The 25,737-nt window shown below is 39.8% G+C and overlaps 3 protein-coding genes across 3 annotated transcripts in view; 1 reads left to right on the top strand and 2 right to left on the bottom strand.

The window, feature by feature from the left end:
* The window catches only part of WASHC2C (WASH complex subunit 2C), a 65,583-nt gene that overhangs the window by 5,822 nt on the left and 34,024 nt on the right, over positions 1–25,737 (top strand). The gene's annotated exons all lie outside the window — the stretch shown is intronic.
* LOC104911958 (beta-microseminoprotein-like) lies at positions 5,555–9,528 on the bottom strand. Its single transcript, XM_010714461.4, has 4 exons — positions 9,484–9,528; positions 7,828–7,936; positions 6,739–6,844; positions 5,555–6,047 (listed from the first exon to the last, which is right to left on the bottom strand). Exons 1-4 carry the CDS (start codon positions 9,484–9,486, stop codon positions 5,918–5,920), a joined length of 348 nt encoding a protein of 115 aa, XP_010712763.1. The 5' UTR covers positions 9,487–9,528; the 3' UTR covers positions 5,555–5,917.
* LOC104911959 (beta-microseminoprotein-like) lies at positions 16,400–20,825 on the bottom strand. Its single transcript, XM_010714462.3, has 4 exons — positions 20,668–20,825; positions 18,272–18,371; positions 17,644–17,746; positions 16,400–16,782 (listed from the first exon to the last, which is right to left on the bottom strand). The coding sequence occupies exons 1-4, from the start codon at positions 20,668–20,670 to the stop codon at positions 16,656–16,658; spliced, it is 333 nt and encodes a 110-aa protein (XP_010712764.1). The 5' UTR covers positions 20,671–20,825; the 3' UTR covers positions 16,400–16,655.

Raw genomic sequence — 25,737 nt, 5'->3', positions numbered from 1 at the left:
GTATAGCTTCAAAGAAATGTTAACATTCTCGAAGGGCAAGGTGCATTCTAGATTCTCCTAAAACAATAAGCTTATTGTATTTTTTCTTTCATGAAAATAAGAAAAAGAAAAAAAAACTATATTAATGAATTTATCCAAATCACTGCTGTTTCTCAGGTAGCCAAACTCACTGTGGTTGAAGCCATTGCTGCCTGGTGGTGCTGGGTCCTTAACCTCAGGTGTGTGCTAAAGTATGCTCTGTGTGATTTCTTTTTTTGCCTTTAAATTTAAAAAAGAAAAAAAGCCACTGTAAGGTCACTTAGATTGCAAACTTGAGAATGAAGAAACCAAGCGCTTTTGAAAGTTTGTGGTTTTGAGTTACGTTTGGGATCTGTAGGAGAGCAGAGGCTAAGAGAGTCTCTCTATCCATGATTGCTGACCTGCTCAGGAGTCTTCTCTGGAGTTAGTAAGGCTTTCCAGGTCGAGTAGGTAGTGAAGGAGAAGGGAGTTCTCTGTTGTGTGGGTTTGAATGAACACTTCCCTGTAGGGTGTGTCCTTTGGGGTCCCTTCTCTTCAGAGAAGGATAAGTCAATCTTGCCCAGTGGATGGCTGTAAGAGGTGAGGAGGCTGAGTGCCTCCTGAGACATGGAATACTGCCTTTCTGTCACAACTTGCTGCTTGCCTGTGTACCTTATTCCTTGAGATCTGTGGTGCCAGTAGAGCTCACAGCCTGGCTCCAGACAGCCTGTAAGTCTTTCACTAGCAGTGGGATATGGCAGCAGTTAATATATGGGTGTCCTTAGCTTGAGGTTTGTGAAGCAATGAGAGGAACATCCAGCCCTGCCTTTCCCTGTTTATCTTGCTGCTTGTCAGTGAAGCTGCCAAGCTAAACTGGTTAAATAATGCAGTGGTTTGACAAGTGTGGTGACTGCCAAACCAGGGAGGCAGTTCTGCCTGGAGATACTTTTGCCAATTAGGAGGATTCTGAGTAACTTAGAGATGCCTGGGGCCAGGCTGGACTGCTCTTCCCACCTCAGAGCAGGAGGATGCCTTGATGTCACCCCTGGGTCACTGAGGCTCTGACTGCAGGCCAGGTCTCCACTCCTGTAACTCAAGTGAAACTTGCCTGTGTTGAAAACCTAACCTGTCTTCAGGAGCCTGTGGTTAGACACGGTCTGCTGGATGATTGTTCATTTTTTAAGTCAAAGTGTTCTTTGAAGCAAAAATTGAGTTTTCTAACTGCTGCTCCTGCAGAAAGCCTGACTCTTTAAACTCTTCTGCAGTGTAACCACTTCCCTGAAGAGAGGAAAAATTTACTTTGTTTCCTCCTTCACTACTAGGCTTGAGACCTACAAACCTTTGTGGACGGAGACTTAAACTCTTCCCTTTTCCAAGATTCCAGTTGCCCTCAGGAACTGACCCTTCACAAACCTTGAATCTGAGTCCAGAGCAGTTTCATCTTCTACTGTTGGCTGTACTGTGCCCAGTGCATCTCTGCTTTGGTAGTGGCTTCTTTGAGCCACTGTACATTTAGCCCTTCTCAAGCTCCCCAGAGCTACCTGATGTCACAAAGTCTCAGGACTCTGGTAGCAGTTCCAGTAATCTAGCCTTGATTTAAACCTTTTTATTCCTCTTGCAGATGGTATGCTGGTCATGTCTATGGATCCTACTTCTATCCATGGCTTTGCAAATGTGTCTGATTAATAAAATAATGCAGTTAAATTGCAGTATGTCAGTATGCTGTAGTTCCCAGATAGTCCGCAGAATTGTTTCCTGACTGGCAACTCTCAAAAACTTGTGCTGGGGAGGATGGTGGCAGCAGCTGATGGCATGAATGCATTCCAAACTGTAAATGGGATGAATGTTCTGTCACTTGCTCCTTCTTGCCAATACCCATGGTCTTATCAGCTGCTGGTTCTGGAGAAAGAATTGCCCAGGATTACTTGTTAGACAAGCAGTTGTATCTCTGTCTCCTGAAATTAATGCTTCTGAGGAGTTTGGCTGGAAATTTCAGCCTGTAGCCCTGCACCCTGAGTTTTGTCCTGCTTGTAGCTAAGTGTTGCGGTCTAATACAACCTTAGGACCTGAGCAGAGGTGAGCTTAGCAAACAGAGCTTGTTACCTTCCAAGTTAAGGAACGCTGCACTAACACAATGCACAGAAGAAACTTCTAAATCTGACATAGACTGTGGTTCATGGCATGAACTATCGAAAAATCTGTCAACAGGGCAAAAAAAAAAAACTTTCTGGAATCTTCTTTTTTCTACTCTAGAAGGCAAGAAAATTACAGTGGGGAAAAAAAGGGGCAATGTAGTCAGAAATAGGTATGGTAAAAATGCAGGTTTTGATGAGAAGCATATAAGGAGTTTTGCCACCACAGGCTTTAAAGCGTGAGATCAGTCTTATCACAAACTCTTGTCTTTGCATGGGTTTTTTGTGTGTGTGTTTCTGCTCTGTCAAAAATTAGAGATACTAATGCATCTAATTCCTGAATAAAGCTGTGGAGTAGAGTTATCACTGAGCTTTCTTTCTTGTGTATAAGGGACAACAACAGGCAGGCCAAGTCCAAAGATGGGCACTCAGTCCTATTGATGACCTCTGCAGAAGCTTTTCTCTGTACTAATAGATTAAAGATACTTCTAAAAAGCTGCTTGCATTCTTAAACTCCTCTGGAACAAATGAAAATTAAGCTCAGATCTGCCAGCCAGAAGAACCAGGCTTTAGGTTTTCATGCTCTCTGCAGATTTTGCTTGACTAGCCTTTCCTTCATGCACAGGAGCACTGTTGTAGAGAACTAGGATGCCATCTAGTGATTTCATAGCAGAGAAAGAGGGATACAGCAATCTGCTGTATTAAGTTCTTGATACTTCCTGTGACACTTGCTGGGAAGTTAGTTAGAATTTCTGACTGCTGGTGAGCGCCAGGTGAAGTAGCACTAGTTTTCCACTCCCTTTCTGATATGATTTTGATTATTCTAACTTTCAAACCCTTTCCTGCTCAAGATTGTGTAAGAGTTCCCTGTTACTGAACACACAGTCAAAACAGATACTGAAATTCTAAGTGTTACTCTTGTAAATGTTTCTGTTAGGACTCATAATCTTACAGAGAGTTATATGCTGAAAGAAAATCAGTGTCAAAGTAGAATTTCAGAGTGGGGATAAGTCTTACTGACTGTCTTAGATTGATCATATAACTTGTGTGTTCTTAAGTTTCATATAAATTGCTATTATAAAGCCAATCATTTTACCCTTAATAAACCACAGCATGGCTTTGAGAAATAAGTATATAATAGATTTGAACAGAAACTTGGAGGCATTCAAAAGGTGCCAAAACAAATATTTCTGCATACCAATAGATGCATTAATGAAGAGCAAAGTGAAAAAGTTGAAATAGCATAAACTGAATATGTCTACATTTAAAAAATAGTACAAAGCAGAAAGTGATCTGCAACTCTCTAGCTTCTCCACTAAGTATAACCTGAATAAAATATGTGCATTCCTTGTTAAAGATTGTTCAAATTAAATTTAAAAACTGTGGCAAAAATCTTAATGGGAACAAAACATGAATGGATATAAAACCAGGTAACTTTGAAATGATAAATGCTCTTTAATAGGAAAACTTCCTTTAGATTATGGCATGTGTGTTCTGGTGTTGGGTTTAAAATGTGCTATTTGGTAAGATAAGCATTACATTTCATTTTGGGGCAAGAACATTTTACTAGTATTAAAAAGTCTTGTCTTGAAAAGAAATACTGTGATTGGAGGGATCGGGGCCCCCCAGAATTCCACCTCACTTCTAACAGAGCTAGTGGGAGTGCTTCATTAGGTGTGCAGAGGGAAAGGGGTGGAAGAGAGCACATAGTCCCTTCCTGGGTTTGTGCCAGGCTCCCAGTGTTCTGCAGTCTCTTGTTAATGTAAGGATTATGGGGAACTTTTACATGAATGTTTCCTCTCCGCTATGTGGAGCTAGTGGTACTATCATCTAAAGCACAAGGGCCCGAGCTGGGGAATGTGTTCTTCGTAGGGGACAGTAGCTGTGTGCATTTAAGAGGAGAAATGTCATGACAAAACACTTGGCTAAACGAAGAAGAGCAGAGCTCTTCTCTGTGCCTCTGCTTTCTCAGTTTGGAGGGTTTTGTCATTCTCCCACAGCGAGGCTCCTCCTAGAGAAGGCAGCCAAGTCCCTGCTGTGCTTCTGGCGTTCTGAAATGAGATGCAATAGGTAACATCATCACATCATCTGTTTCCATGCTGGAACTTTGGAACTTAGAGCAGACAAGAAGAGAGCAGCTCTCTGGAGACTTTTTGGTTTAGGCTTGAAACAAATCTCTTTTTTTTTTTTTTTTTTTTTTCTTCCCATGACTAGCAGTGTAGATCCACATACCGTATTATCAACAATCGGCAAATGATGGGGGAAGGCATCTGGGTGCATTTGAGATGTGGTTAAATTGGTTGGGATTTCATGAGTATGCCAGTAAGGCTAATTTTTCTGGAGTTTGTGTGCATAGCTTTCTTAAGATTTGCTGTGCTCTGTGAATATGCCCTCTCTATAAGTCTGCAAGATACAGGAGAGGGTAATGGTTTGTTTTTTGAACTCCCTCTCCTGTCCTTTGTGCTTGGGTAGCATTCATCTGAAATGACTCAGGAGCTGCAATGCACTCAGCCTCTGGGCGACTGTACAAGGTTACATAAGGGGACGTTTCATCTGCTCCAGCTCTGTCTGACAGAGCCTCAACCAGCAAGATTCAGAGCATGGTGGGAAGCTGGGGGCCGAATGGATTTCAGCGGATTTAATTCTGTTTCAGGGATCAGATCATGATCTGTAGCAGAATGTAAGTGCCTTCAGAAAAACTGGGGGAAAAAAAAAAAAAAAAAAGAAAATAGTCTGTGGTAATGCAGGAAAGTAGCTAACTGAAGATGGGAGAAAAACAGTAGGAAGGGGGAAAGTGGTCTCCATCTTGGGAAGACTGCACAGAACTTGATCTCTTCTCTAAAGAAGCCATAAACACAAAGTTTAGCTTCCATTAAAAGTAGGCCACAATTCTAAGTTGATTGAATTCAGGCTGCAGCATTGCCCAAAGGATGCAGGCTGCTAAAGAATTTGATTCAAGGCTTCAGAAGCAGGTATACTGACCCAGAAAGTCTCGCAATTACTGAGGAAAATATACCATAGCCTTCAGAAATGTAATTGGAGTGCATTGCTCTTTGGTTACTGTTACATGTGTATTCTTATTTTCTGGCTTGTATTTTTCTTTAATGTAACTCACAGCACTGGCCAATTTAGAAACTCGTATTCTTTTAGGGTTAATCAGAATGGCTGAGAACTGGGACTGTTGTGCTGTGGGTAAGTGGGGTAGCTGGTGCTTCTCGCAGCCCATAGGTTGGACAGGCTCTAGGGAGCCAAGCAGTATAAATGGTTATCGTGAAAGACATTGTCTTAGGAAAGGGAATGTTTGGACTTTTTTTTTTAACTGCTTTTAATTGTTTTCCCTTGTTTTTTGGACTGTTCATTCTTTAGGTCGCCTTCCCTCCCCTCCCCCCACCCCCTTCCTCCCCCCCAAAAAAAAGTCACACAAATTTTTGGTGCTTCATCTAGCTTTACTTTTAGCCTTAAAATATAGCTGTGTGTGGGTAACAGAATGTACTCCTTGGCACTGAAGTGCAATGAAAGAAAAATTAAAATCATCAGCTGCTGCTGATGCTTAAGGTCAGCTTTAATTCTGGATATCTAGGAAGTAATAAATTAGTTTTTGCGCACAGAGAAGCAGAAGGCAGAGAAACGGAGGGAATCTTATGTGCTTAGGTTCTGTTTTATCAGTTAGGAATCTTCTGAGTAGACTTTACTCTACGGTTGCATTCTTCAGCTTTTTTTAAAATTTGTGAGAGAGAACCCTTGAAATGAAAAGAGGATATCTTCCCCAAATCCATGCCTCTCCTTTGTTAGCCCACCCACTCATGTACTTCGCATGTTTTTGAGTGATCGGCTTTCTCCACTACTTCATAAGCACAGGCAGTATTGTTGAATATGCTTACGCATTTCTCTTCGTCAAAATTAACTGGTCTTGCATAGCTGTCATTGGGAAAAGAAGAGCAGATGATTAGAGCAAGAAGAAAGTGGCTTCCATCTGAGATGGCATCTACACTTGTAGTTTGGAGAGGTGATGTTGAGATGGTATTTAATAACAGAAAAGCGAGCTTATGTGAAGCTGACAGCAAAAGGCTGCTCACCCTGCTGCTTAAGCAGGAGGAGGGTGGAGTTATAGTTTACTGATTTGATTTATATCCAAAGGATGCTTGTCATGTTTACTTGCTACTCCAATATCATTGATTTTCTGTTTTGCCACAGCATGCAACAAGAGTCACGTGAATATTATAGGCAGGCCAGTGTGTGACTGACTGCCCCTCGGAAAGAAAAGAGGCAATTTGTGCTTGGAAAGATCTTAATTGGCACTGGTAGAAGACTCTTAAGTAACTAAATGTTCTCTCTTGAATAAGTATCTTACCCAAAATTTTAGCCTGTTCACAACTACTCCCTTTTCTCCCTTTGTTATTTCAAAAATTATTTTCTTTTAAACATGAGCTCTATTTTTCAGAGGAACTTCTTGTGTGTTCAGTGTTGATGTTGGGTTAATGCTCATTTTTTGTGATATGAAGGGAGTGAGTGAGAGGAGAGTCCTAGTGGTTTCTCAGGGACCCCGTATGAGGGAAATGCTTTGTGCCATAGTGTGCCAGGGGGGAGAACCCCACTGCTCTGAACTTACGTGGTGCAGCAGCTGATCCCAAACTTTGAACAGGAGCACTCTAAGCAGTCTTCAGTCTTCCATTGAGAATTGAATTCATGTGGCTCTCCCTTCATGTCATAGCTGCCTGAAAATGTAGCATGCAGGCAGCTGTCAGACTTACTGCACTAACAATGCTATTGCCTGCACGCTTTCTATAGGAGTTTTGTTGGATTTCTCCAATAATGGAGCTGTACTACTATTGTCTTAAATCATGGAAAAAGAGTATGCACAACTCTACTGTTCTCCATTATACTCAGCAGCATCAAGTTTCCTAGAATAGCTCATCTTGGAACTAGGTACCCCAGGCAGGAAGAAAACCAGGCACAGACTTGATCAAAAGTATGCAAAGGCTTTGGCTACACCCCACCATTAACACTAACTGTTCTTAACTCATCGTTTAGAGCATGTCTAAGTCTCCCTGCAAAATTCTTCCTGATCCTCAGCTGCAGGAAGAAAACACATAGTGGATATGAAGTTCCTGTCTAACACTCATGGAATAAACTTTGAGGTGATTTGGAAAGCAAAACTTCATGAGAACTGGACTTGAGTGAGGAGAGGATTTGGGAGCTCTAGGTTATGCCTTTGTCTTCAAATGTATTCTCTTTCTCATTGTTATCTCTTTTTTTTTTTTTTTTTTTCTTCTTCTAGTACCAGTAGCTTTTCCGAGAGGGGGGGAAAAAAAGGTTCATCTAGGGTCTCTTGGTTTATTTTGCATGCTGGCACAAATCAGCTCTTGTAGCATGCCACTTTTGATCACTTATTTTCCTGTAGAAGCACTCAAAATAAAAACAAGAAAAATAACATCATATGCAGGTATATAAAATAAACCTTTGCTACTTCTCTGGACAAAATCCATTTGTAATTTGGCTTGTGCCATGTTTCTTTGAAAACTTCTCTTTTATAACATATTATAATTTCATTTATTTCCATACCACACTTTCCTCCCAGTAGTTTCTCTCCACTTTTTCCACTTAATTTTAAATTATGATAGATTGCACCAACTAGATAAATCCAATCAGGCAGTGCTTGTGGGGCTGTATGACAAGATGTGGACAGCTGGCTTCTTACCTATAATCTCATCACCACGCTTCACTGGATTCAATGGCAGAACATAGCAGGAAGCATTGGACGCTGTCACGCTAACAGAAAGAACAAGAAGGCAGGCCAAGAAGGTTTTCTGAAGAGGAAAGCAGAATTATTGCAAATACTCCAGTATATATTGAAAGTTACTGATGATAAATATTCCTATAAGAAGCAGGAAAATACGTTGTGGCTTTGAACCAAAATCCATTTGTCATTTGTGTTTTAGACACTTTAACACATCATCTGGAATATCAAACCATTTAAAAGACATAGAAGGAGAGCATCATTTGAGATTGGGGGGAAAAAAAAAAACAAGTCTGTCTTTCCAAGCTGTTAAAATCAAGTGTTGCCTGATCCAGGATTGGTAGACCCAGTTACTGTCTATGGAAGTAAACTGTACAGAGAATGTGTTCTACTTCTTACCTCTCATTATTCATTTTTCTTGCTATTCTATGTCATGAAGTCATGGTTCTTAACAGTCACTCTTTCTCCCTGTGTTTTGTGTGTGTGTATGTGTATTTATGTGTTTTGGACAAAGTAGAACTGGTGACTTCTTAAAAATAAGTTATATCTTAGATATGGAGGGAAAGATAAACATGCATTTAATTTTGCAGAGAAGAAGTTAAATATGAATTTGTTTGACAGACATTCCTGGAAGTACAAGTTTAAAAAAAAAAAAAAAAAAAGCCTGAGCGCTGCAAACAAAGGATTTCATTGGAAGGCAGGAAATCTATAAAGTAACGTGTATTTTAATTGTGCAAATTTTGTGATAATTCATCCCATGATATTGACAGTCACACAAACATAAAAATTATGAGCATCTGATCATCGTAGGCAAGTATGCTACAAAATACTAATACGCATCACTCATGTTCAGAACCTGTTCTCACTTCTCAGCTTTCTCCATAGACCAAACTGTGCCATGGAGTGGAGCAGATAGTCTTAATACAGAAAACAGCCATGAAGTAAACTCAGTTGAAAGATGATGTTGTTGATGTCACTTAAAGCAGCTACTTGGTCTGGACCCAGAAAGCAGGATTTGGGTACAAATTTACAGAATCATGCTAGAATGGGGCTAGTTGGATGACTCTGTCTGTGAGGCCTTTAGGGATACTACAGAGCTGGGAACAGTCATACCAAACCTGTAAGTGCTAGATCAAGAATTTAAGCATATCTCATTGAAATATTTTGATTTCTTGAAAGAAGAAAACAGAGTTCTAATACTTACTGAGATACATTCTTTTGTGTGGGGAGAATGTGACTAGATCTGAAAAATGACTAAAAATCAAGATAACTATTTGGACTTTAAGTAAACATTCAGATATTTTCCTGACTCTTCATAAAAGTGATGGCCAGTTCTAGGCTGAGGAATGACAGAGCTACTTTCTGCCAGAAAATTGATTACATTCTAACATCTCATGCCTTCATCTGGAGTCCTATTGGACATCTCCTGCACTGTAAATGCTGAAACCTTTTACACAAGGTTCTTACCTGCCTGTCCTCATATGTCTGACTTCTGTTTTCAAAGCTCAGTTTTGAGCTACTTAGATCTTTGAGTGCTCAAGTAAATCCAACAAAATCTCTCTGAAAATCTGTAGCAACTTATAATTATCTTTTACAATATAAGACGTAAGGACTCACCATTCTTGCAGAATTATGAGGCTTCCAGTAAGAAGACAGCCTTGTGAAAGAAAGCTGATCCTGTCCAAGATCTTATATAGAGAGGAAGCTTCCGATATCAGTCCTTGAGTAAACTGAACATACTTGAATAAGTCCAATGAGGTTTCTGCAAAATGACCTCACGCAATAGACATTATTAGAATGAGGAAAGTTTTTTGGTTCTGAGTAGGTGTGGCTTTGTTCAGCTCATTATCTAGAAGGGTGATATGGGAGGCACTTCAGAAAGAATTTCAAGCCCAGAGGAAATACTTGGCATGATGAGAAGACCATTAGTGACCATGTGGTTGTGGTTGTTGCCCACACTAAAATTTGCACGCTTTGTTTGAACCATCTGGATTTTTAAGAGATAAAGTTTGAGCAATCTTTCAACTTTCTTGTTCATTAGCTAAAGAAAAAGTAAGGTTCTTATGAAAAAGGAATGGTGGTTGGAAGGGTTTTGTGGAAAGCCAGGTTTCTGTGGGGAGTTACTAGCCTTTGGAGAGTTGAAGACCCTTAGAAAAGGGTAGGAGGTAGCTGCTTTCTTCTCTAGTCAGTTTTCCATCGTGTACAAGACCCAAGTGCTAATGCCTTGTCAGAATAGGCACTCTTTCCAAATGCTTAGGGTAGTAATCTGATAGTAAAGGAGTCAAGTAGAAATTTCTGTTGCTTAGCTGTGATCCAGTTGGTTCAAATATTAAGAAACTGGATATCCTTATTAGCAAGGGCAAGACTTCTTGTTAGCAGGACCACACAATTTGCAGTAATTTCACCAGTCTGGTTGCTTAATTATATTGCCTCATTGCATGGATGTCGTGGTTTCATGATTTTTCGTTATCAGTATTCCACATCATAACATCACGTAATGCACTGGGGGTTTGACTGCTGATGCTCATGTTCCGGGTGCCTGACCGGAGGAGAAGAAGAGCTACATTTCCCCAGGGGGCTTTGCGGTCAGCGAGGAGATATAACTCCCGGCAAGGTCACCTGATGCTCTCTTCTCTGCCTGCGCTTCTCTGGACTGCACTTCTCATCTCAGCGTTGTGGTGAGGCCAATCCACCTTCAATTTCACACTCTCTCTCTCTCTCTCTCCTTATAAAATTCTGCTGATACCATATTTAGTAAATTAGTTTCTTTCACCTCAGATTGTTGCCACTGTTTTCAATTATTTCAGGGTCCCCTATTTTCCTTTTCCGGGGCGCGGATCCGCGGATTCCTCCGCCCTTCTAGTCACGGAACCAGGCCAAACCAGCCCGTAAATCGTTGACAATGGATTTGAAAGTTGAGGCTGAACTCCAAGCTGGGGTGACTACTCCCAAACTCCAGAGTTGAGAGCAATCTCAGGATGTCCATTTCAGAAAGCCAGCACTATTGCAATGTGTGTTACAGTATGACCGGGACTTAGCTGGCTTTCAGCTTGGTAGACTGGATAAATAGCTACCACATAATGAATACATAGGTGTTTTTTGTTGTTTCTTTTTTTTTTTTTTTTTTTTTTTGTAACTTCCCTATGTCTTTTTCTTTCTCTAACCATTCTTCAAGATGGGTGAAATGAGCTTTAAGAGTTTGCAAGTACTCATAAATTTGAGAAAACTGCCCAGAACCAGCTTATCACTGAAAAGTTAGATTTAGCAATGTCAATATATGCACTGCCCTGAAACAGGAGATGACTAACACCACTGCCATGTGGCTCACACCCTTGAGCCCTAAACACTAATAACTGAGTTAAATGTTTTAATACATGAGCACAGGTACTGGAAATGTCTTTAATGACATCAGCAAAGAACAAGTATCCTCATAGGACATCTCACGAACTCATATGAAACCAGTTCAAGTCTCATGATGGTTTAGGATACTATCAGCTTTTCAGAGGAGGTATTGTGAAGCATGTGCATTTATCTATTAAAGGAAAGAAAAGGTTCAGTAGGTTACCAAGCTATATACCCTCATCCTCAGCCATGGACTCGCTTTGTGTTGATTGCAGTAAAAATAGAGAGAGCTCACACTTTCCCTTCCATTGCCCTGTTCTTATGCTGCCTGACCTAACTGACTTATGTCTGTGGGGTGGCCGAAGACAAGTAAAATTTTTGCTTGTCTGCATTTTGTAACCTTTATATTGTGAGGAAGTAACTATTTCACGTTGGCTGAGGACACTGTGGGAAGTACCACTGAGTCTTGTTCAAGGTATTGGCTCCTGTGCATTCTCAAAGAAACAGGACAAGTATTCCATCAGAGCCTGGAGGGGGAAAATAAAAGCCATCAAGTTACATTGTCTCAATTCTGTTAGTATTACTGAGCTATATGGGTTTTATTTTTCTTCTTGCATGGGTCTTCCATGCAATATTTTGCTTAACAGATATACTGCAACAGGTTTTGTATGTGAACTCACCATTAGATGCGCCACAATCTGTGATGCAGGAGCGCTAGAGTGTGACTTGTGGAATCTGTTACTGTCAAAACTTGGTACAAATTGCTAGTTTTGTGTTGAGTCACAGAGAAAGTTCTTGTTGCTCCAACTTCAGAAGGCAAAAATTCAGCCAACACACATGCATTCTCTCTCAACCTGTCAGACAAGCATTGACCTCTCAGCTGTGAGGCCTTCCCTGTTTTTTTCTAGGTGCATGCTATGCCTGGTAGGGAAAGAGCTTCTTGTCAGCAGCTTTCTTGGGAATGTAGTAGAGGTCAGCTGCAACTCCTAGGGACAGTGAAGAAGCTCTTCTCATAATCAGTGAATGCCTCCAGTGTATCCTGTTTCCTCTGAAGGAGGTAAAAAGTCTTGGAAACTTCCTTGAAGTTTTATTTCAACATTTTACTTAGTCATTCTTTACCTGGAAGTTTCTGGATATATATCACTGAACACAGATGACAGAGGGAATGCAAAACATTAGTATTTTTCAGTGCCAGACAGTCAACAGAGAAATACAGAGTGATTTCAGAGTAATGTTCTTAAAGGAAAGAAACAAAAAAACTAGCTAATACTATGAAAAGGATTACTCTATGAACAACACTAAAGTAGGAGAGAAAACAACAGGAAATGTGAGGGATATCAGCACACAGATCATAGGTAAACACCATCTTGCAAATATATTCCCAGTGACCTTAAACTGACAATGCTAGGTGTAATATATATTGGTTTTACAATTGTTGAACGATGTCTGCAACATTTGCACTTGAGACAGGGCAATTGTTTAAGGAGAAGCTTAAATAAACAGTAATAAAGGATATGGCATGCTTTTGACACACAAACATATTTTGAATGTGGTAGAAAAAACTTTTATCTTTATGGGAACATATTTGTTAACTCTGAGGCTCTTAAGCCCACAAACCTCAAAACCTGTGTCCCCCAGATCTGTTCTGCTCTAGGAATTATCCAAGAACTGTAATTTTTGAAGACAAAGCACTGATGGTGTGGTTTGTCCAGGTGACATCTGGAAGAGCAGAAGTTTGAGCTGAGGTCTCAGTTCAGTCTGGGAGGCTCAACTGGAGTCAGTATCATTTCTTTCCTAATCCAGATATCTCTCCCTCCTTCTGTGTGTAACAGAGCACCTGAGTAAAATTTCAGACTGAATTCAATGCAGTTGCAGGGGAAGTGAAGCACTTCGTTATTTTTTTTTTCTTTTTAGTACTTTGGGAAACCAAAAATCCCTCTTGCTAAGGCATGATTCTTAAAATGCATGGGAATTCCTCTACTGGCCTAAAAAATCCTATTGTGTCATGATACCAAAAGGAAAGGTCGGTGTTAGGCAAGGGATATAAAAACAAGATGATCTAAAGGACCAACTTTGAAGGCCAAGCTGTGTTGAACGGAGGATGGCTCTGTCTGCAATGCAGCAGCTCTGGGAAGATAGCCACAGGTACTACAGCCCCAAGAAGGGGCGGAAAAACAGAATGGTGAAGAGTGACAGAGCCAGCCAAAAAGAGAGCTCTGTTTTATGGGAAATGCAATATTTCCTACTCTCCTTATTTTCAACTGAAGTCAAGTGATAGCAAAAAGATCTCAGAAATCTTCAGAGAATCAGAGAAGAGCTTATTCCTGAAATGACAAAATGTAGTGATTCCAAGGACAGATCCAAACCGTGCAGCTGATTAAACAAATGAAGATTGCAAGTTTGTGAAGAAGTGAAGATTTTTGCTGGAGGTGTGACCAAAGTAATCAGTTTAAGTCGATGTAGGAAGGGTGATGGGTGGGAGCTGGTGCTCTTCTTGTCATCGGTGTTTGCCTCTGGTGTAGTGGGACATGCATGTGTCAACAGCAGATCTGGTCCAGCTGCCCTAGCTTTGAAAGTACTCCTTTGGTCCTCAAATGATATCTAAATTTGGGCAGCCTTGCACCTTTAACACAATCCGCAATGTATGCGTAAAATGAAATTAAATCTTCCTGCTTATTTTCGGTTTTATACTCTCGGTTTTTTACGTCAGAGGCCCCTGGGCTTTTTTTTTTTTTTTTTTTTTTTTAAGAAAAAACTAAGTTAGTTCTGTTTATCTTTCACCTACACTACATTTTGGCTCTATTCTGAAAGTCTCAGCTTGTTTCTAAACTTATTAGTCACTGATTGAGACAAAACTTGTTGCTTAGACGTTATTGCTGTATGGACTCAGCAGTTTGGGTTGGGGTGGGCAGCCACATCCATGGGATATCTTGGCTGGTAGAATCTGTTGTCTTTTCTTTTTTCAGCTGTTTTTCACTGTAATGTATGAAGTTCTGCTTCTTCCATTTCTTGCTCTAGATATTTTCTTGTTGCTACAAATAGGTAGCAGCTAGACCAAAGAAACCTAAAGTGAAATCTTGTGGTTCTTGTCTCTGTCAGTTTCATCTGGAAATCACTTATAATCTGAGATTTGTGCCAAGGAATTCCTCATATTAAGAATGTAAATATGAGCATCTGAGATAATAAAATAATTTTTGTGTATTTCGGAAGAAATACTATGGTAAGGCAAAATGTGAAATGCTGAAATATTCTATGGCATGCCACAGCTCCCAAACACAACAAGCTGGTTGTCAGTGCTGTTGTGTGTAGTTATTGAAGATTTGAATTAAGAAAATAATCCATGCGAAGCATCAAAGTCTCTTTTCTTAGTAATAAAAAGATTTCTATTTGAAATGAGCATTTAAAAAAAAAAAAAAAGTCATTTTTCTCATGAAACAGTTCCATGAGCCACTGTAAGTAGGAATCTGCACATTCAAAAGATGACTTCTGCTAAGAAGTAGAAGCTGTCTGTTTTTTAAGTGAGGAGGTTCATGCAGGTACCAATTTACGCTGTGTTCTTTGTAATTGCAACATAAGCTGGCAGAAAATGGAATAAGTCGTTCAGGACAAGCTTCAAAACTCTTCTGCAAGAATCAAAATCTCTTTGGAGAAAACTTATCCTCAGCAACAGGAGAACATTCATTTCCACATGCTGTTTTTGGGAGGGGAAGCATAAGTTTGAGAAATAACATGCTTAAATCTGTGAATGAATCTAAAATTTAAAAAAATGCATATGCAAATATTTGCGCTGGAAAAAGATGCCGAACTAACTCTCTCTGTCCCCTCACATTTTCTACAGCTTCACAGGAAGCAGTTTTATGGAAACATGGAATTATTGATCAATATCCAGCCCACAGTGCAGTTGACTTTAAAAGACTAAGAATGCAATACTAGCACTTGTGAAATGCTTGGACGTTCTCTCCCCATCTTTCACCCTCCAAAAAAAAAAAAAAAAAAAAAAAAAAAAGAGATCTCAAAACCATAAGAAAGTTTGAAAGTTCATAGGCAATTTACCCGAAACAAAGCTTGAAAAAATGTACAACAATAAATTGTTCTGATTATTTGCAGGCAGATTTAGGATGGGACTGAGTGGGAGATTCTGTTTAGAAACCCATCAATGGCTGCACTTCTCTGCCTGGTGACAGGCAAAATCCAAAATATAGATCTGCAGAAAAAAAGGGATTTGCAAGGCCTCAGGTTGCTCTGCTTGCAGCAAGAGGCTGGACTTGGGACAGCCTTGGCAGAGCAGGAGAGCAGAAGCTGATGTCAGGGCACAGCTTGGCTGTTCAAGTCAAAAAGAGGCAGGAGAATGTTTGCTGACTCTGGAAGGTAAGGTGGTCACAAGATCTCATATTGAGAGGAAATGAAAAAGGAGTAAGAGAACTGGAGTTAATATTCCAGCAGACAGTAAGTGGAGGTGGGGCAGAACCTGAAATGAAAAGGTTGTCTTCATGGAAACTGAAGTACACAGAGGATCAACTCACCTTGCAGCGTATTTTTCTTTCCATTTCTTTTGTGAAAGCCCAGCCAGTCACTGGCTTTGTTACTTAGTCCATTCACTGTGAGAAACTCACCTCCTCAAATCCCAGGCTAGCTGATGTGGCATTCTGCAGATGACTGAGTTGGATAGAAGGAGACGCCTGTTGTTTCAATGGCTGTGTTACAGACCAGGAGAAGACATTGATCTTGGGATGAGAGGGCACCCCAAGAATGTACCTTGAGACAGCTAAGATTATGGTGAGATAGGGTGATTTTCAAACTCCAGAGATTCTGAATGTCTGACAGGTGGGATCCAGCTGTGCCAATCCCTCTCAGGAAGGTACTGGAAGGTTGTCTCAGAGAGAATCTGACACGAAGGAGGAGAGAGCTTGCTGAAGTGTCCTCCTCTCCTCCCAAGACTGCTGTGTGCCTGAAGTATGAGCTATGGCAGATTACATCCCAAATAGTGCATCATTCTCATATTTTGACATATAGAGAGCTAAAATGGATGCTCTGATTCTTGGCAAGAACAGAACCTGCAAAGTATGCAACTGGCTTCTGTCAGGGCACAGATATTTGGTGTGTTGGAATAATGAGGGAAATACATTCCTCTCTCAGGGAAGGTGTTTTTCTTCAATGTTATTATGTACAAAGAGCCATCGTTATGAAGCAATTCTGAATATTTAATCTGGATTTATTGCGTTCAACAAAGCTCAGTGATATCAATGCAAGTAATGACAGAAATAAAACTTTGTCTCTTATTATGCATCTTGTATACTGAATTAGAATAATTGGGAGATTAAGAGGGATCCACTGAAGGACTCTTTGTTATAAGATCTCTCATGTCTTTGAGCATCTCTATGATGGCAAAGCTTCTCCAGGAACAGGTGAATCCCACAGCACAAAGTGGCTTGAAGCAGGGCACGTTGTTAGCCTATACGAGTGTATTGAGTGCACGGCTTTGAGGGATGCTTCTGTACCACATCATAGTCACAGTTTTTATTGTTGAAAATGACTTTACATGTTTCTTTGTCATAATTCACAGGAGTGGTGTAGCTGTCATCAACAAAGAGAAAGCAAATGTTAGAATAAGCAATATACAATTCAATAAGCAATTCAATAATTCAGTGGTTTGATAATTATATCTTAAACTACTGCTGAGTGAGAAATCTCTTGAACTATGGCTTAAACCAGCCTAGCTAGAGTGACCACAGCTACAGCTTCCAGCACCTCAACAAATATCTTGCTGCACTCTGCTGTGTAGAGGTATCAGTATGCTCAACACTAGCTTAGAACTTTTCTAGCACAACACTCTGAGGTGTGGCGTAGGCACAGTTTCATCATGTTTTATCTTTTTTCCAGTAATTTTTCACAACCTTCTGTATGCTTGGAGTGTGGTTTCTGTCTCCTGGCAGTAGGAGTCATCTGAGCAAAGATGAGGAACATAATCACTCCATTTTACCTCTTGGAGAAAGTGGGATATGAGGAAAGGAGGATGTTGGAGAGAGAGAGACAGCAGAGCAGAGCCATGTCACTCTAGAGTCTGCATGTTCAGAGCAGAAAATCATCACTGAAAAGGGATTCAGGTATTCACGAACCCTTCAGAGCATCTTAAGTGCCATGAGGTATGAAATCCTTTCTACCTCCTACTTTTCCTGACAAGGAAGGACTTAACCTCAGTGTAAAAGGAGCTCATATGTTGCTCAGCGTTAAAGGCAAGCACCAACTGGATGTGTCTGGGAGGGCCTGTCTCCACTTCCAGTCAGCAGAACCAAGTTTAACACAGTCACAAGCTATATGTGGCTTGCCCCAGCTCTGTGGGGGGTGAGGAAATGCTCCCTTGTGTCTTTAGAAACTCATTTATTCCCAGAAGATGGAAACCTGTTGTCTTTTTATGGGCAATGATGGCAGACTTACAGGGAGCAGCAGTGCATTTCATATTGGCTGCAGCTGCATGTGAGGCAATTTTCCGTCCTTGAGATCTCTCCAAAGGGGTACAATACTCCATCCACCATACAGCCTGTGTAACACAGCAATAAAAGATGTTCTTTAAGCCTCCACATTAGAGACTGAAAAGTCTGAAAATGACTGCATTATTTCTGAAAATGTTTGTTCCTGAAAATTGTAAAACAATTCATTTTGCTTCCATAGCTATTACCTGGATTATTTTGAGAACATGAATTTGTTTCCTCTTTACTTATTGGAGACAATTTCATTGTAACAGAGCTGGGGTGAAAGTGAGCAGCCAAACAGCTTAGGCCACCATCTACGACCAGACTGAATTCAGAAATCCTCTCACCCCCAGCAGAAGCTCCAGGAACAGCATTGGTAACCTATCACCAATAGCAGTAATACTGCTGCAACTGTATCCAGTCCAGGGGAAAATTTTGTTTTTCCCTAACTTTGGAAACTTGGTGCTGGAACTGCCTGTCCCGGTTTTTTCTGACATCTCCCACGTCCTTGATATTTTGAGCCCTTCCCAGCAATTCTTCATAGGACTGAGCCAACAAAATATTATTGAGTGAGATGACTACCTCTGTCCTACCTTTTTCAGCCTCTCCTGGCTTGAAGAATTGATGAAAGCAGAAAGCATCACCCTGTGTCACTATGATGCCCATTGAAAAAAGGAAGGCCAGAAGGATTTTCTGTAAAAGAGACACAGATCATAAATTTAATTCCACTTTGATTATAATTATTCAAAAAATCTAAGTCACTGAACCTTAAACAGAAATTAGGAATAACCTTTTATGAACACGAAAATGTTTTAAAAGGGAACTGTACATATTTCACAGCATTGATTTTCCTTGTGTGGGAAGAGACAAAATCACATGACAATTTTGGCTGCAGCATCACTCCCTGCCAAAGTCCAATCTCCAGAAATTACAAAAAACTTCCATAGAGGTTTACACTTCAAAACCCTGTCAGATTCTTCTTATCTCTTTTTTTAATTGCCTTTGAGTCAGATGTAGCTATATTGTAGCTATATCTCCTGTAAATCAGACTGTGTAGCAGACCCATTCTTTTGCTTTTGAGTGCCTTAGGGCAGAATACCAGTGTATATTCTACTTAGCAGCATTTGAAAAGTCTTGTCAAACCACGCAGATCTGGGTATGGAACCGTGCATCCTTCATGCTTATTGGTGGCAACAGCTAAACAGCTGCAAGAGCTTTTTGGAGATGTCAGCTGGGACCTTCTGGACATCCGGGACTTCTTTGGAAAGACTTGCATAACTTTGTAGAGGCTCCCATACTTTTGTATGGGAATAGAGAGACTGGAGCATAGGATTGATTTGATGAATTACTCGAGATGGATAAATTTAGGCAAGAGTTTAGAAATGGCTGGAGGCTGAAAAGCAGTGGGGAATGTAGTTCAATTTTCTTGATAGCACTTGCAGACTTACACAGTAGTTTTGTAATATGAAAAGGCCTTTCCAAGTCACTGTTCAGAACTCCAGATGTTGCTTCTACTTGAAAGCATGGTTAAAAATATCAGTGTGAGTCTTTGCTTTTAGGTAGCTCTGCTGCCCATCTTGAGTTACTTAAATCATAAAAGTAAAAAAATAATGGAAAGTTCTGAACCATGATGAGACAAGGGAAACTGCTCTGTGTTGGAATACACTTGATATTTTAATTCTTGAAGTGCTGCTTTCTTACAGGACAGAGGGATATTTACAGTGTAGTGAAAGGAAGGTGAAGGGACTATGGAATGGTTCTGTGAATGTTTTATCCTTTGTTTGCTCCAGCATATGTCCTTATCTTGCTATTCAAAGAAATGCAAGTCAAATGAAACCGGGTATGCTTCTCTTTCTAAAGAGCAAAGTTCTGGACCCTCCAGTGAATCCAAACAGAAAGAAAGGGAAGTGCACGGTGTTTGATCTCTTCTGAACTGGTCTTTTCCTGGAATAACCAAAGGATACAAGAGCTAAGTAACAGACAGCTAGCAGGAAGCAGGCTGAGCAGTGAGGATCAAAAGGGTAAGAGAGCACTGGTAGAAATGACATTATTTATTTAGTTGAGAGATATTATCTTAGTTACATTAATGACAATGACTTTTAGTTCTATATCAAGCTTGTGTTTTTCTGGGCTTTCAAAAGCATGTCACTTCAAGGAATCTTTATCACTTATTTGCTCTCTTACAAAGAGAATGCTACCAACCATCTTGCAGAACAGTCTTCTGCAGGTGGATGGATGAATTGATGTGGAGTGAGATGGCAGATCACCTTGACCAGCTAAGTTTATTCCAGTGAGTACCATTGAGCTCTAAAGAAAATTAAGCAGAGAAATAAGTAGATGATAATTTCTCCCTTCATTTCCAAATCTACATATATCACAGAAACTGCTGCCTCTTCTGTAAAATTTATTCCATAGCATAGATTGTCATCAGAGATAGTAATTAATGTCAGTAGTTTGTGACACTAGGTAAGCATAAGTTAGAGAAAACTGGGCCGTAGGACTTGCCTATCTATTTAGCAATATCTAACTGATAGTTCAGATTCTGCAAACACATTTGAAGCCTTGAAAAGCTGAAGCAGGTCTTGATAAAAGAGAAAAGCGGACAGAATGCACAGTACTATACGTTTCCTTGTAAAGTGAATCTTGTGTTTCACACCTATAAATTTTGAAAGCATTATTCTAACTTATCCATGAAATTGTGAATATTTTCACAGACAATTTGGAGAAAAGGGTAACAACAGATGAAAGACTCAGTGATATATATACAGCTGTTGTTTTTTCCTCAAATAATTACAAAGCAAAAAAAACAAAAATCATAGTAATCTTCTTAACAGTATATTTCTTGACATATTCAGGCAGTTTTTAGGGGAATATACCCACACCTAAAAGTGCATAATTAGGTGATTCTCTTAAATATCCTTCTGTTTCAATTTCAAAGCAAATAGTGATCTGTACCCTGCTTTAAAAATAGTCTAAACCTTTTACTCACCATTGTGTAATGTGCAGCTTTCAGAGAGGTCCAAGTCTCCAGAAGATCTCTGCAAGTGCTTTCTGTGGAGTCTGAAAGCAGGTAGTTTAAGATGCCTTTACATTGAGCAATTTAAGTCTAGAAAAATAGCTTGTTCAGCTCAAATCCACTTATGTTGAAATTTCTGAAGAAACTGCTGAAATCTTGCCAGCTGGCAATGAGAAAATGTTTGGTTCTGTGGAGCACTGACCTGGGTAAAGAGCTGAACCTCAAACAAAGATTCTCTTGGAAGCGTTATGAATTTAAAAAAAAAAAAACTTTTTGATAAAATATAAGTATTGATACATAAGCTATAGACAGAACTGTACTGGCTAGTCCAAGTGATTTGCAGATGTGGCAGAATTCATGACAATTTCTTCTTTCAGTGGCCTGGAGCATGATTGGAGGAGAAAATCAGGAATAACTTAGAGATCTCTTGCCAGATCTTTGGATACTCGTATTTAATACTAGTGCATGCACTGTAAGATAGCCAAAAGGAATTGTTGATTTCTGGTATTAAACTTCTTAACAATCAGATGTTGGTCAAAGCAGGACCACACCACAAAATTTCTCTTTATCTTCATCCAAAAGAAGTATTTTTTCACAAACCAAATACTTGCTTTTCTTGTGGGACTGTGCAGACTGTATCATGAGTACTTGTGATAAGTTATGTGACCACTTTTATAAGCACAAAATGCTTTCGCAGGCAGTGGAAAACATCAGAGTGCCAATCAAATACTCTTCCTCATACTCCTGCAACCTCTCTTCAGAAGGAAACAATAAACTGTGGCCCTGCCTATATTTCAAAAAAAATTCTTTATTACAAATGTAAGCAAGAAATAGAAAATTATACATTCCTACCGGAAATTTAACACCAGATCGGAATAGTGTATGATTACATTCAGAAAGTTTCGACAAGTAAAACCAATAATATCTGCCTGTATTATAAACTTAATCAATTTGGGCTTATTTATTCTAAGAGTTGGGTAAATAATTCACAGGATTGTAAATACGTGGGAGTATGGAAAGAGAAATTATCATTCACTCACTTCCTCATACTGCCTATTTCTGAGCACCATTAATAATTAATTGAGTTTTGGATTCAGCAGGAATAATGACAATAACAAAGAAGTACATCACATCAGAATTCCATGACCTTCCTAAAGAAAATGCTGAAACTGAAGTCTCTGCAGTTTTGATAATCTCTTAGTAAAAAAAATACATAATTTATGAAAAGCTCATAAGCATTCCATTTTACAGACTACACCTGTCTCTTTTTGTTATCATTCTAGTGTGTTTAAAAACTTTCATTTCATGAAAATCCTGTTTATGTCAATGAGAAAATTCAGTAACTCTCCTTTTTCATCCTTTGCTTCCTGCATTCCAAGTAATAGTCTGTTATCATTGAAATCTTCCCCTTTTCTGTGCTTACAGACTATGAAATCAAAGTATAACTTCTTTCAGGTGAGTACAGTGGTTTTAGTCTACGGGTGGGTAGCACAGATTCTTTCATTCCTGTGTCCCATTTCTAAACATTTTCCAATTTGACAGCATCTCATTTCATAACTGATTAGAGGAAGAGGCATGGAAGTTTGCCAGTGCTGTCAAAATGACCACAGATATTATGAAAAGAGATAATAATGTATTTCCAGTATACACACCCAAGTGTCACAATTGCTGTCTTAAGCACCGTATTTTTCGAGTATGTTTTAGGTACATAATATTGTCTTTCCTTCCTGAATTCTTTTCAGGCCCACTGAAACTCCTGTAAAATTCCTATTTCTATAAAATGTATAAAATCACTAAAGCATGGAGGATTAACGAAGCACAGTTTATTTCACCATCAAGACAACCTCACTTAGTCATTTTTTTGTCTCATTAAGAATTATCTGCAAAATTTACCAACAGTGATTTTATATTTTCTCACAGATCACAGCTGTAGGGAAGTTGGACTAGGTGGCCTTCAAAGGTCCATTCCAACTCTAAGGATTCTGTGATTCTGTGATCACTAGATACAAGTAATTCATGCAAGCATAGAGAAACTTTAGACCATGTGCACCAACCTATGGCTTGCATCAGTTTTACATTATTCTCTTCCCTTCACCTACCGCAATCAAGATTTGTTGACCCCAGGTCACCGTGGGCTTGACAAGGATTTTTATGCCAGTCCTTTTGTGGTTTTTCATAGACAGCTCAAAGCAAGACTGGTTTTGCTTTCAAGGCACTTGTTATGCAGAACACCTTATTCTTCTGCTTGTGGGTTTCTGATCAACACAATGGAGCCCTGCCAGACATGCTGCTTGGTGTATGTAGGCTGCTGGTGTTCCTCTGGTTGTCTTTGTACCTCTTGTCTCAGGGTATGCAGATCTTGCTTTAAGAAAATTGTTTCCCTAGTCTCTTCCTAAAGAGTAGATTTGGGTACATCTCCACTGAGCCGATTTTAATACATTTTTTTGGAAGAATTATTGCTTCTGTAATACCATGTTAGTTGTCACATAGGAAGAAGAGAGACAAAACTGCCTTGAAGGTCTAACTAAGACCACTAAAAATCAGGAAATATTTTAAGGCTTTGCTGGTATAAAAACAGCTAAGGATTTCATACTTGGAGCTCATTAGTTTCCCAATTGAATGCTGCTAAATCTCTGGTCTCCTTCCATTTCTCAGAAAGAACTTTCTCAGAAGTGCTGACACCTGAAGGAACACCTGACAAGCTCATCTTGACCAGCTATAGTGGTATTGCTTCTCTAGTAGTTAGAAATACTTTTCTGGGACCTTCCAGTAGGCAGTCCAGTATGACACAGTAATTTTGAGAAGCAACTATTTATTCAGTCTGTGGTGAACCAGTGACGGTCATTCATAACGTCAGGTGTCTTTGCCTGGGCAAACTGGGATCTGGCTGGGTGAGCAGATCTCCTGGAGCAGCAGGGCACACGAGGCAGTTAGCAGCTGTGGGAAGCAAGGTGGAAGGGATTCAGTTAACAGGAGCTGAATTGAGGTGTGCATGAAATCCCACTGGGCTTATTTAGGGTGACAGAATGAAAGGTGATGCCATTCAGCTTTGTCCTGTCCCCCCAGTCCTGCTTCACGGCCCACCGACGCTTTGCAGCTCAAGGTGACCCATTGTTAATGGGCCTTTTGCCAAATGCACTCATAGAGCTGGAGAGAGAAAGAAAAGCCTTGCTCCCCTGGTTTCGCTTCCAGTCCATTTAAAAACCTTTGAGTTAAACTGATATAAGACCCTTTCTTCCATTTTAAGTCTAGTAAACTTTATGGTCACTTAAACCTAGCACCAGGTTCAAGGAGTACTTTGGCAATCATTGTTTAAGTAAACTCAGTTCAACTGCTGGAGAGATTCATTTTATGTGTAACAATGTTTTTGCACTGGCTTAAATGAACTAGTTCAAATTCATAATTGTTAATCCATAGTAACCCTAAGTATAAGCAAGAGTTCAGTTATGTTCCTGGGAGGAATCATCATATTACGATCTGCTAGACTAGTTTTGTTGTACCATTTCTGTTTGTCAGGACTGATGTACGCACTGCAACTGCACACCATCACCAGCAATTAAAAAGTCCATTAACAAGCCTTGAATGTCTTTAGAGGCAACATTTCTAGTATGAATGTGCATGCACAAGACTTAGAATTCTTCAGTATGCCCCTAGAAGTACCCTGCAGTTTTATTCCCCTTCTGGCTGCTTTCAGCTACTCATCTAATAAAGTGCATATATTTTTTCTGTTTCCTAATTCACATAAAACTAAATATGCTTTTCCCTACTTTTTAAATGTAAGCTGTGTTCTTACTGTCCATCATCAACAATCTCCCTTCGAGCTCCTGCACAGCTAGAGGGCAGATGTCCTTGTGGTGGGCTGATAATCAATGGGAGAGCAAGGATTTTGCAATGTTCACTGCTGATTACATCTAAGATACATAGACCATGCAGATAAATATTTGTACAGAAGTGATACAGAAAAATAAATTGTGTGCACAGTGGGAATAGAGATTTTAGCTTAAATAAGAAAAACTTCTGCATTCTTCAGATTAGATCTTAGCATTTGAATCAAACAAAGCTCTTACAGCTTGACTTTAGACACACAGGTCATTTCATTGTTTCCAGTGGAGCCGCTCCTTGTTCTCAGGCATAAGCTTGTTAAAAGACTTTGCTGGAGCATAAACCAACAGCTTTCTTGCCTCTTTGTTGTTTTATCAAGTTGATACATCAACTGATATTGAATGTGTGACTTCATACTTTCACTGCTCCTTTTAATTTTGTATTTCAAAGTTTCGCTAAAGAGTGTAGGGAGCAACCACGGGGCTGTGATTCAGAAGCTTTTTTATTTGCTGATTCTAGTGTCGACCTGATGCATGACTTCAGGTAGCTCACCTAAGCATGCCGGTGGTGACAAGTTTGAGAACGTACATTCTGACTATAAAGGACTGCGGACCCTAATGCTCACATTACCCCCTCCTAACACATTACCCAATCCTACCCCTCAGCAAAGGAACTCCAGAGTAATGGTCATCCTCTAAGAACATGATTTTACCAGCTGAGGTGAACTCTGAGGATCAAAAGCCACATGGTTCTCCCGTGGTAAGCCAACAAAGTCATGTGTGTCCAAGCCAACATTCTTTTAGGGGGGTTAGCACTTCTGCTCTGGATTTCTTTTTCCGTCTTTAGGACTTCTAGTCATCTGGAATGAGGTTATCAGCTCTGTTTCTTTGTTTTCCCACTTGCATGACAACTTACTGCACTAAGAAAAATCCATTCCATTTTGACACAGTTCCTGGAGCTGAGGTCTTACAGGTGATGGTGGATAATCATAGTCTGCTTATTTCTGATACAGATTATAATTAATTATTTTAAAGGAAAGGTCAGCTAATTTTTGATTCCCTAAGCTGAATTCTCTAGAATGTGAATGGTGTGTTCCATCATGCATTAACCAGTATTGAATCCAAAACAGAGGAGGAAGTACTCCTGGGAGCTTCAGACCCCTGTATTGGTCCACTGACCTGCACATTTTGTATTTATTTCCAGCTATAGATAATCCTTTCT

This window comes from Meleagris gallopavo, chromosome 8 (genome assembly GCF_905368555.1).
Source record: "Meleagris gallopavo chromosome 8, MGAL_WU_HG_1.1, whole genome shotgun sequence".
NCBI classification, from domain to species: domain Eukaryota; kingdom Metazoa; phylum Chordata; class Aves; order Galliformes; family Phasianidae; genus Meleagris; species Meleagris gallopavo.
This window is presented reverse-complemented; position numbering and strand designations above follow the sequence as displayed.

What these genes read in the sequence shown, in the direction of transcription:
- LOC104911958 (XM_010714461.4), bottom strand. An exon ending in GCGTGGTGATGAGATTATAG is followed by an intron (nt 6,845 to 7,827) that starts GTAAGAAGCCAG and finishes CTACATTTTCAG; the next exon opens with GCAGCTATGACATGAAGGGA. An exon ending in GGGATCAGCTGCTGCACCAC is followed by an intron (nt 6,048 to 6,738) that starts GTAAGTTCAGAG and finishes TCCCAATGACAG; the next exon opens with CTATGCAAGACCAGTTAATT.
- LOC104911959 (XM_010714462.3), bottom strand. An exon ending in GCCAGGAGAGGCTGAAAAAG is followed by an intron (nt 17,747 to 18,271) that starts GTAGGACAGAGG and finishes TGTGTTACACAG; the next exon opens with GCTGTATGGTGGATGGAGTA. An exon ending in GAAATGCACTGCTGCTCCCT is followed by an intron (nt 16,783 to 17,643) that starts GTAAGTCTGCCA and finishes TGTTGATGACAG; the next exon opens with CTACACCACTCCTGTGAATT.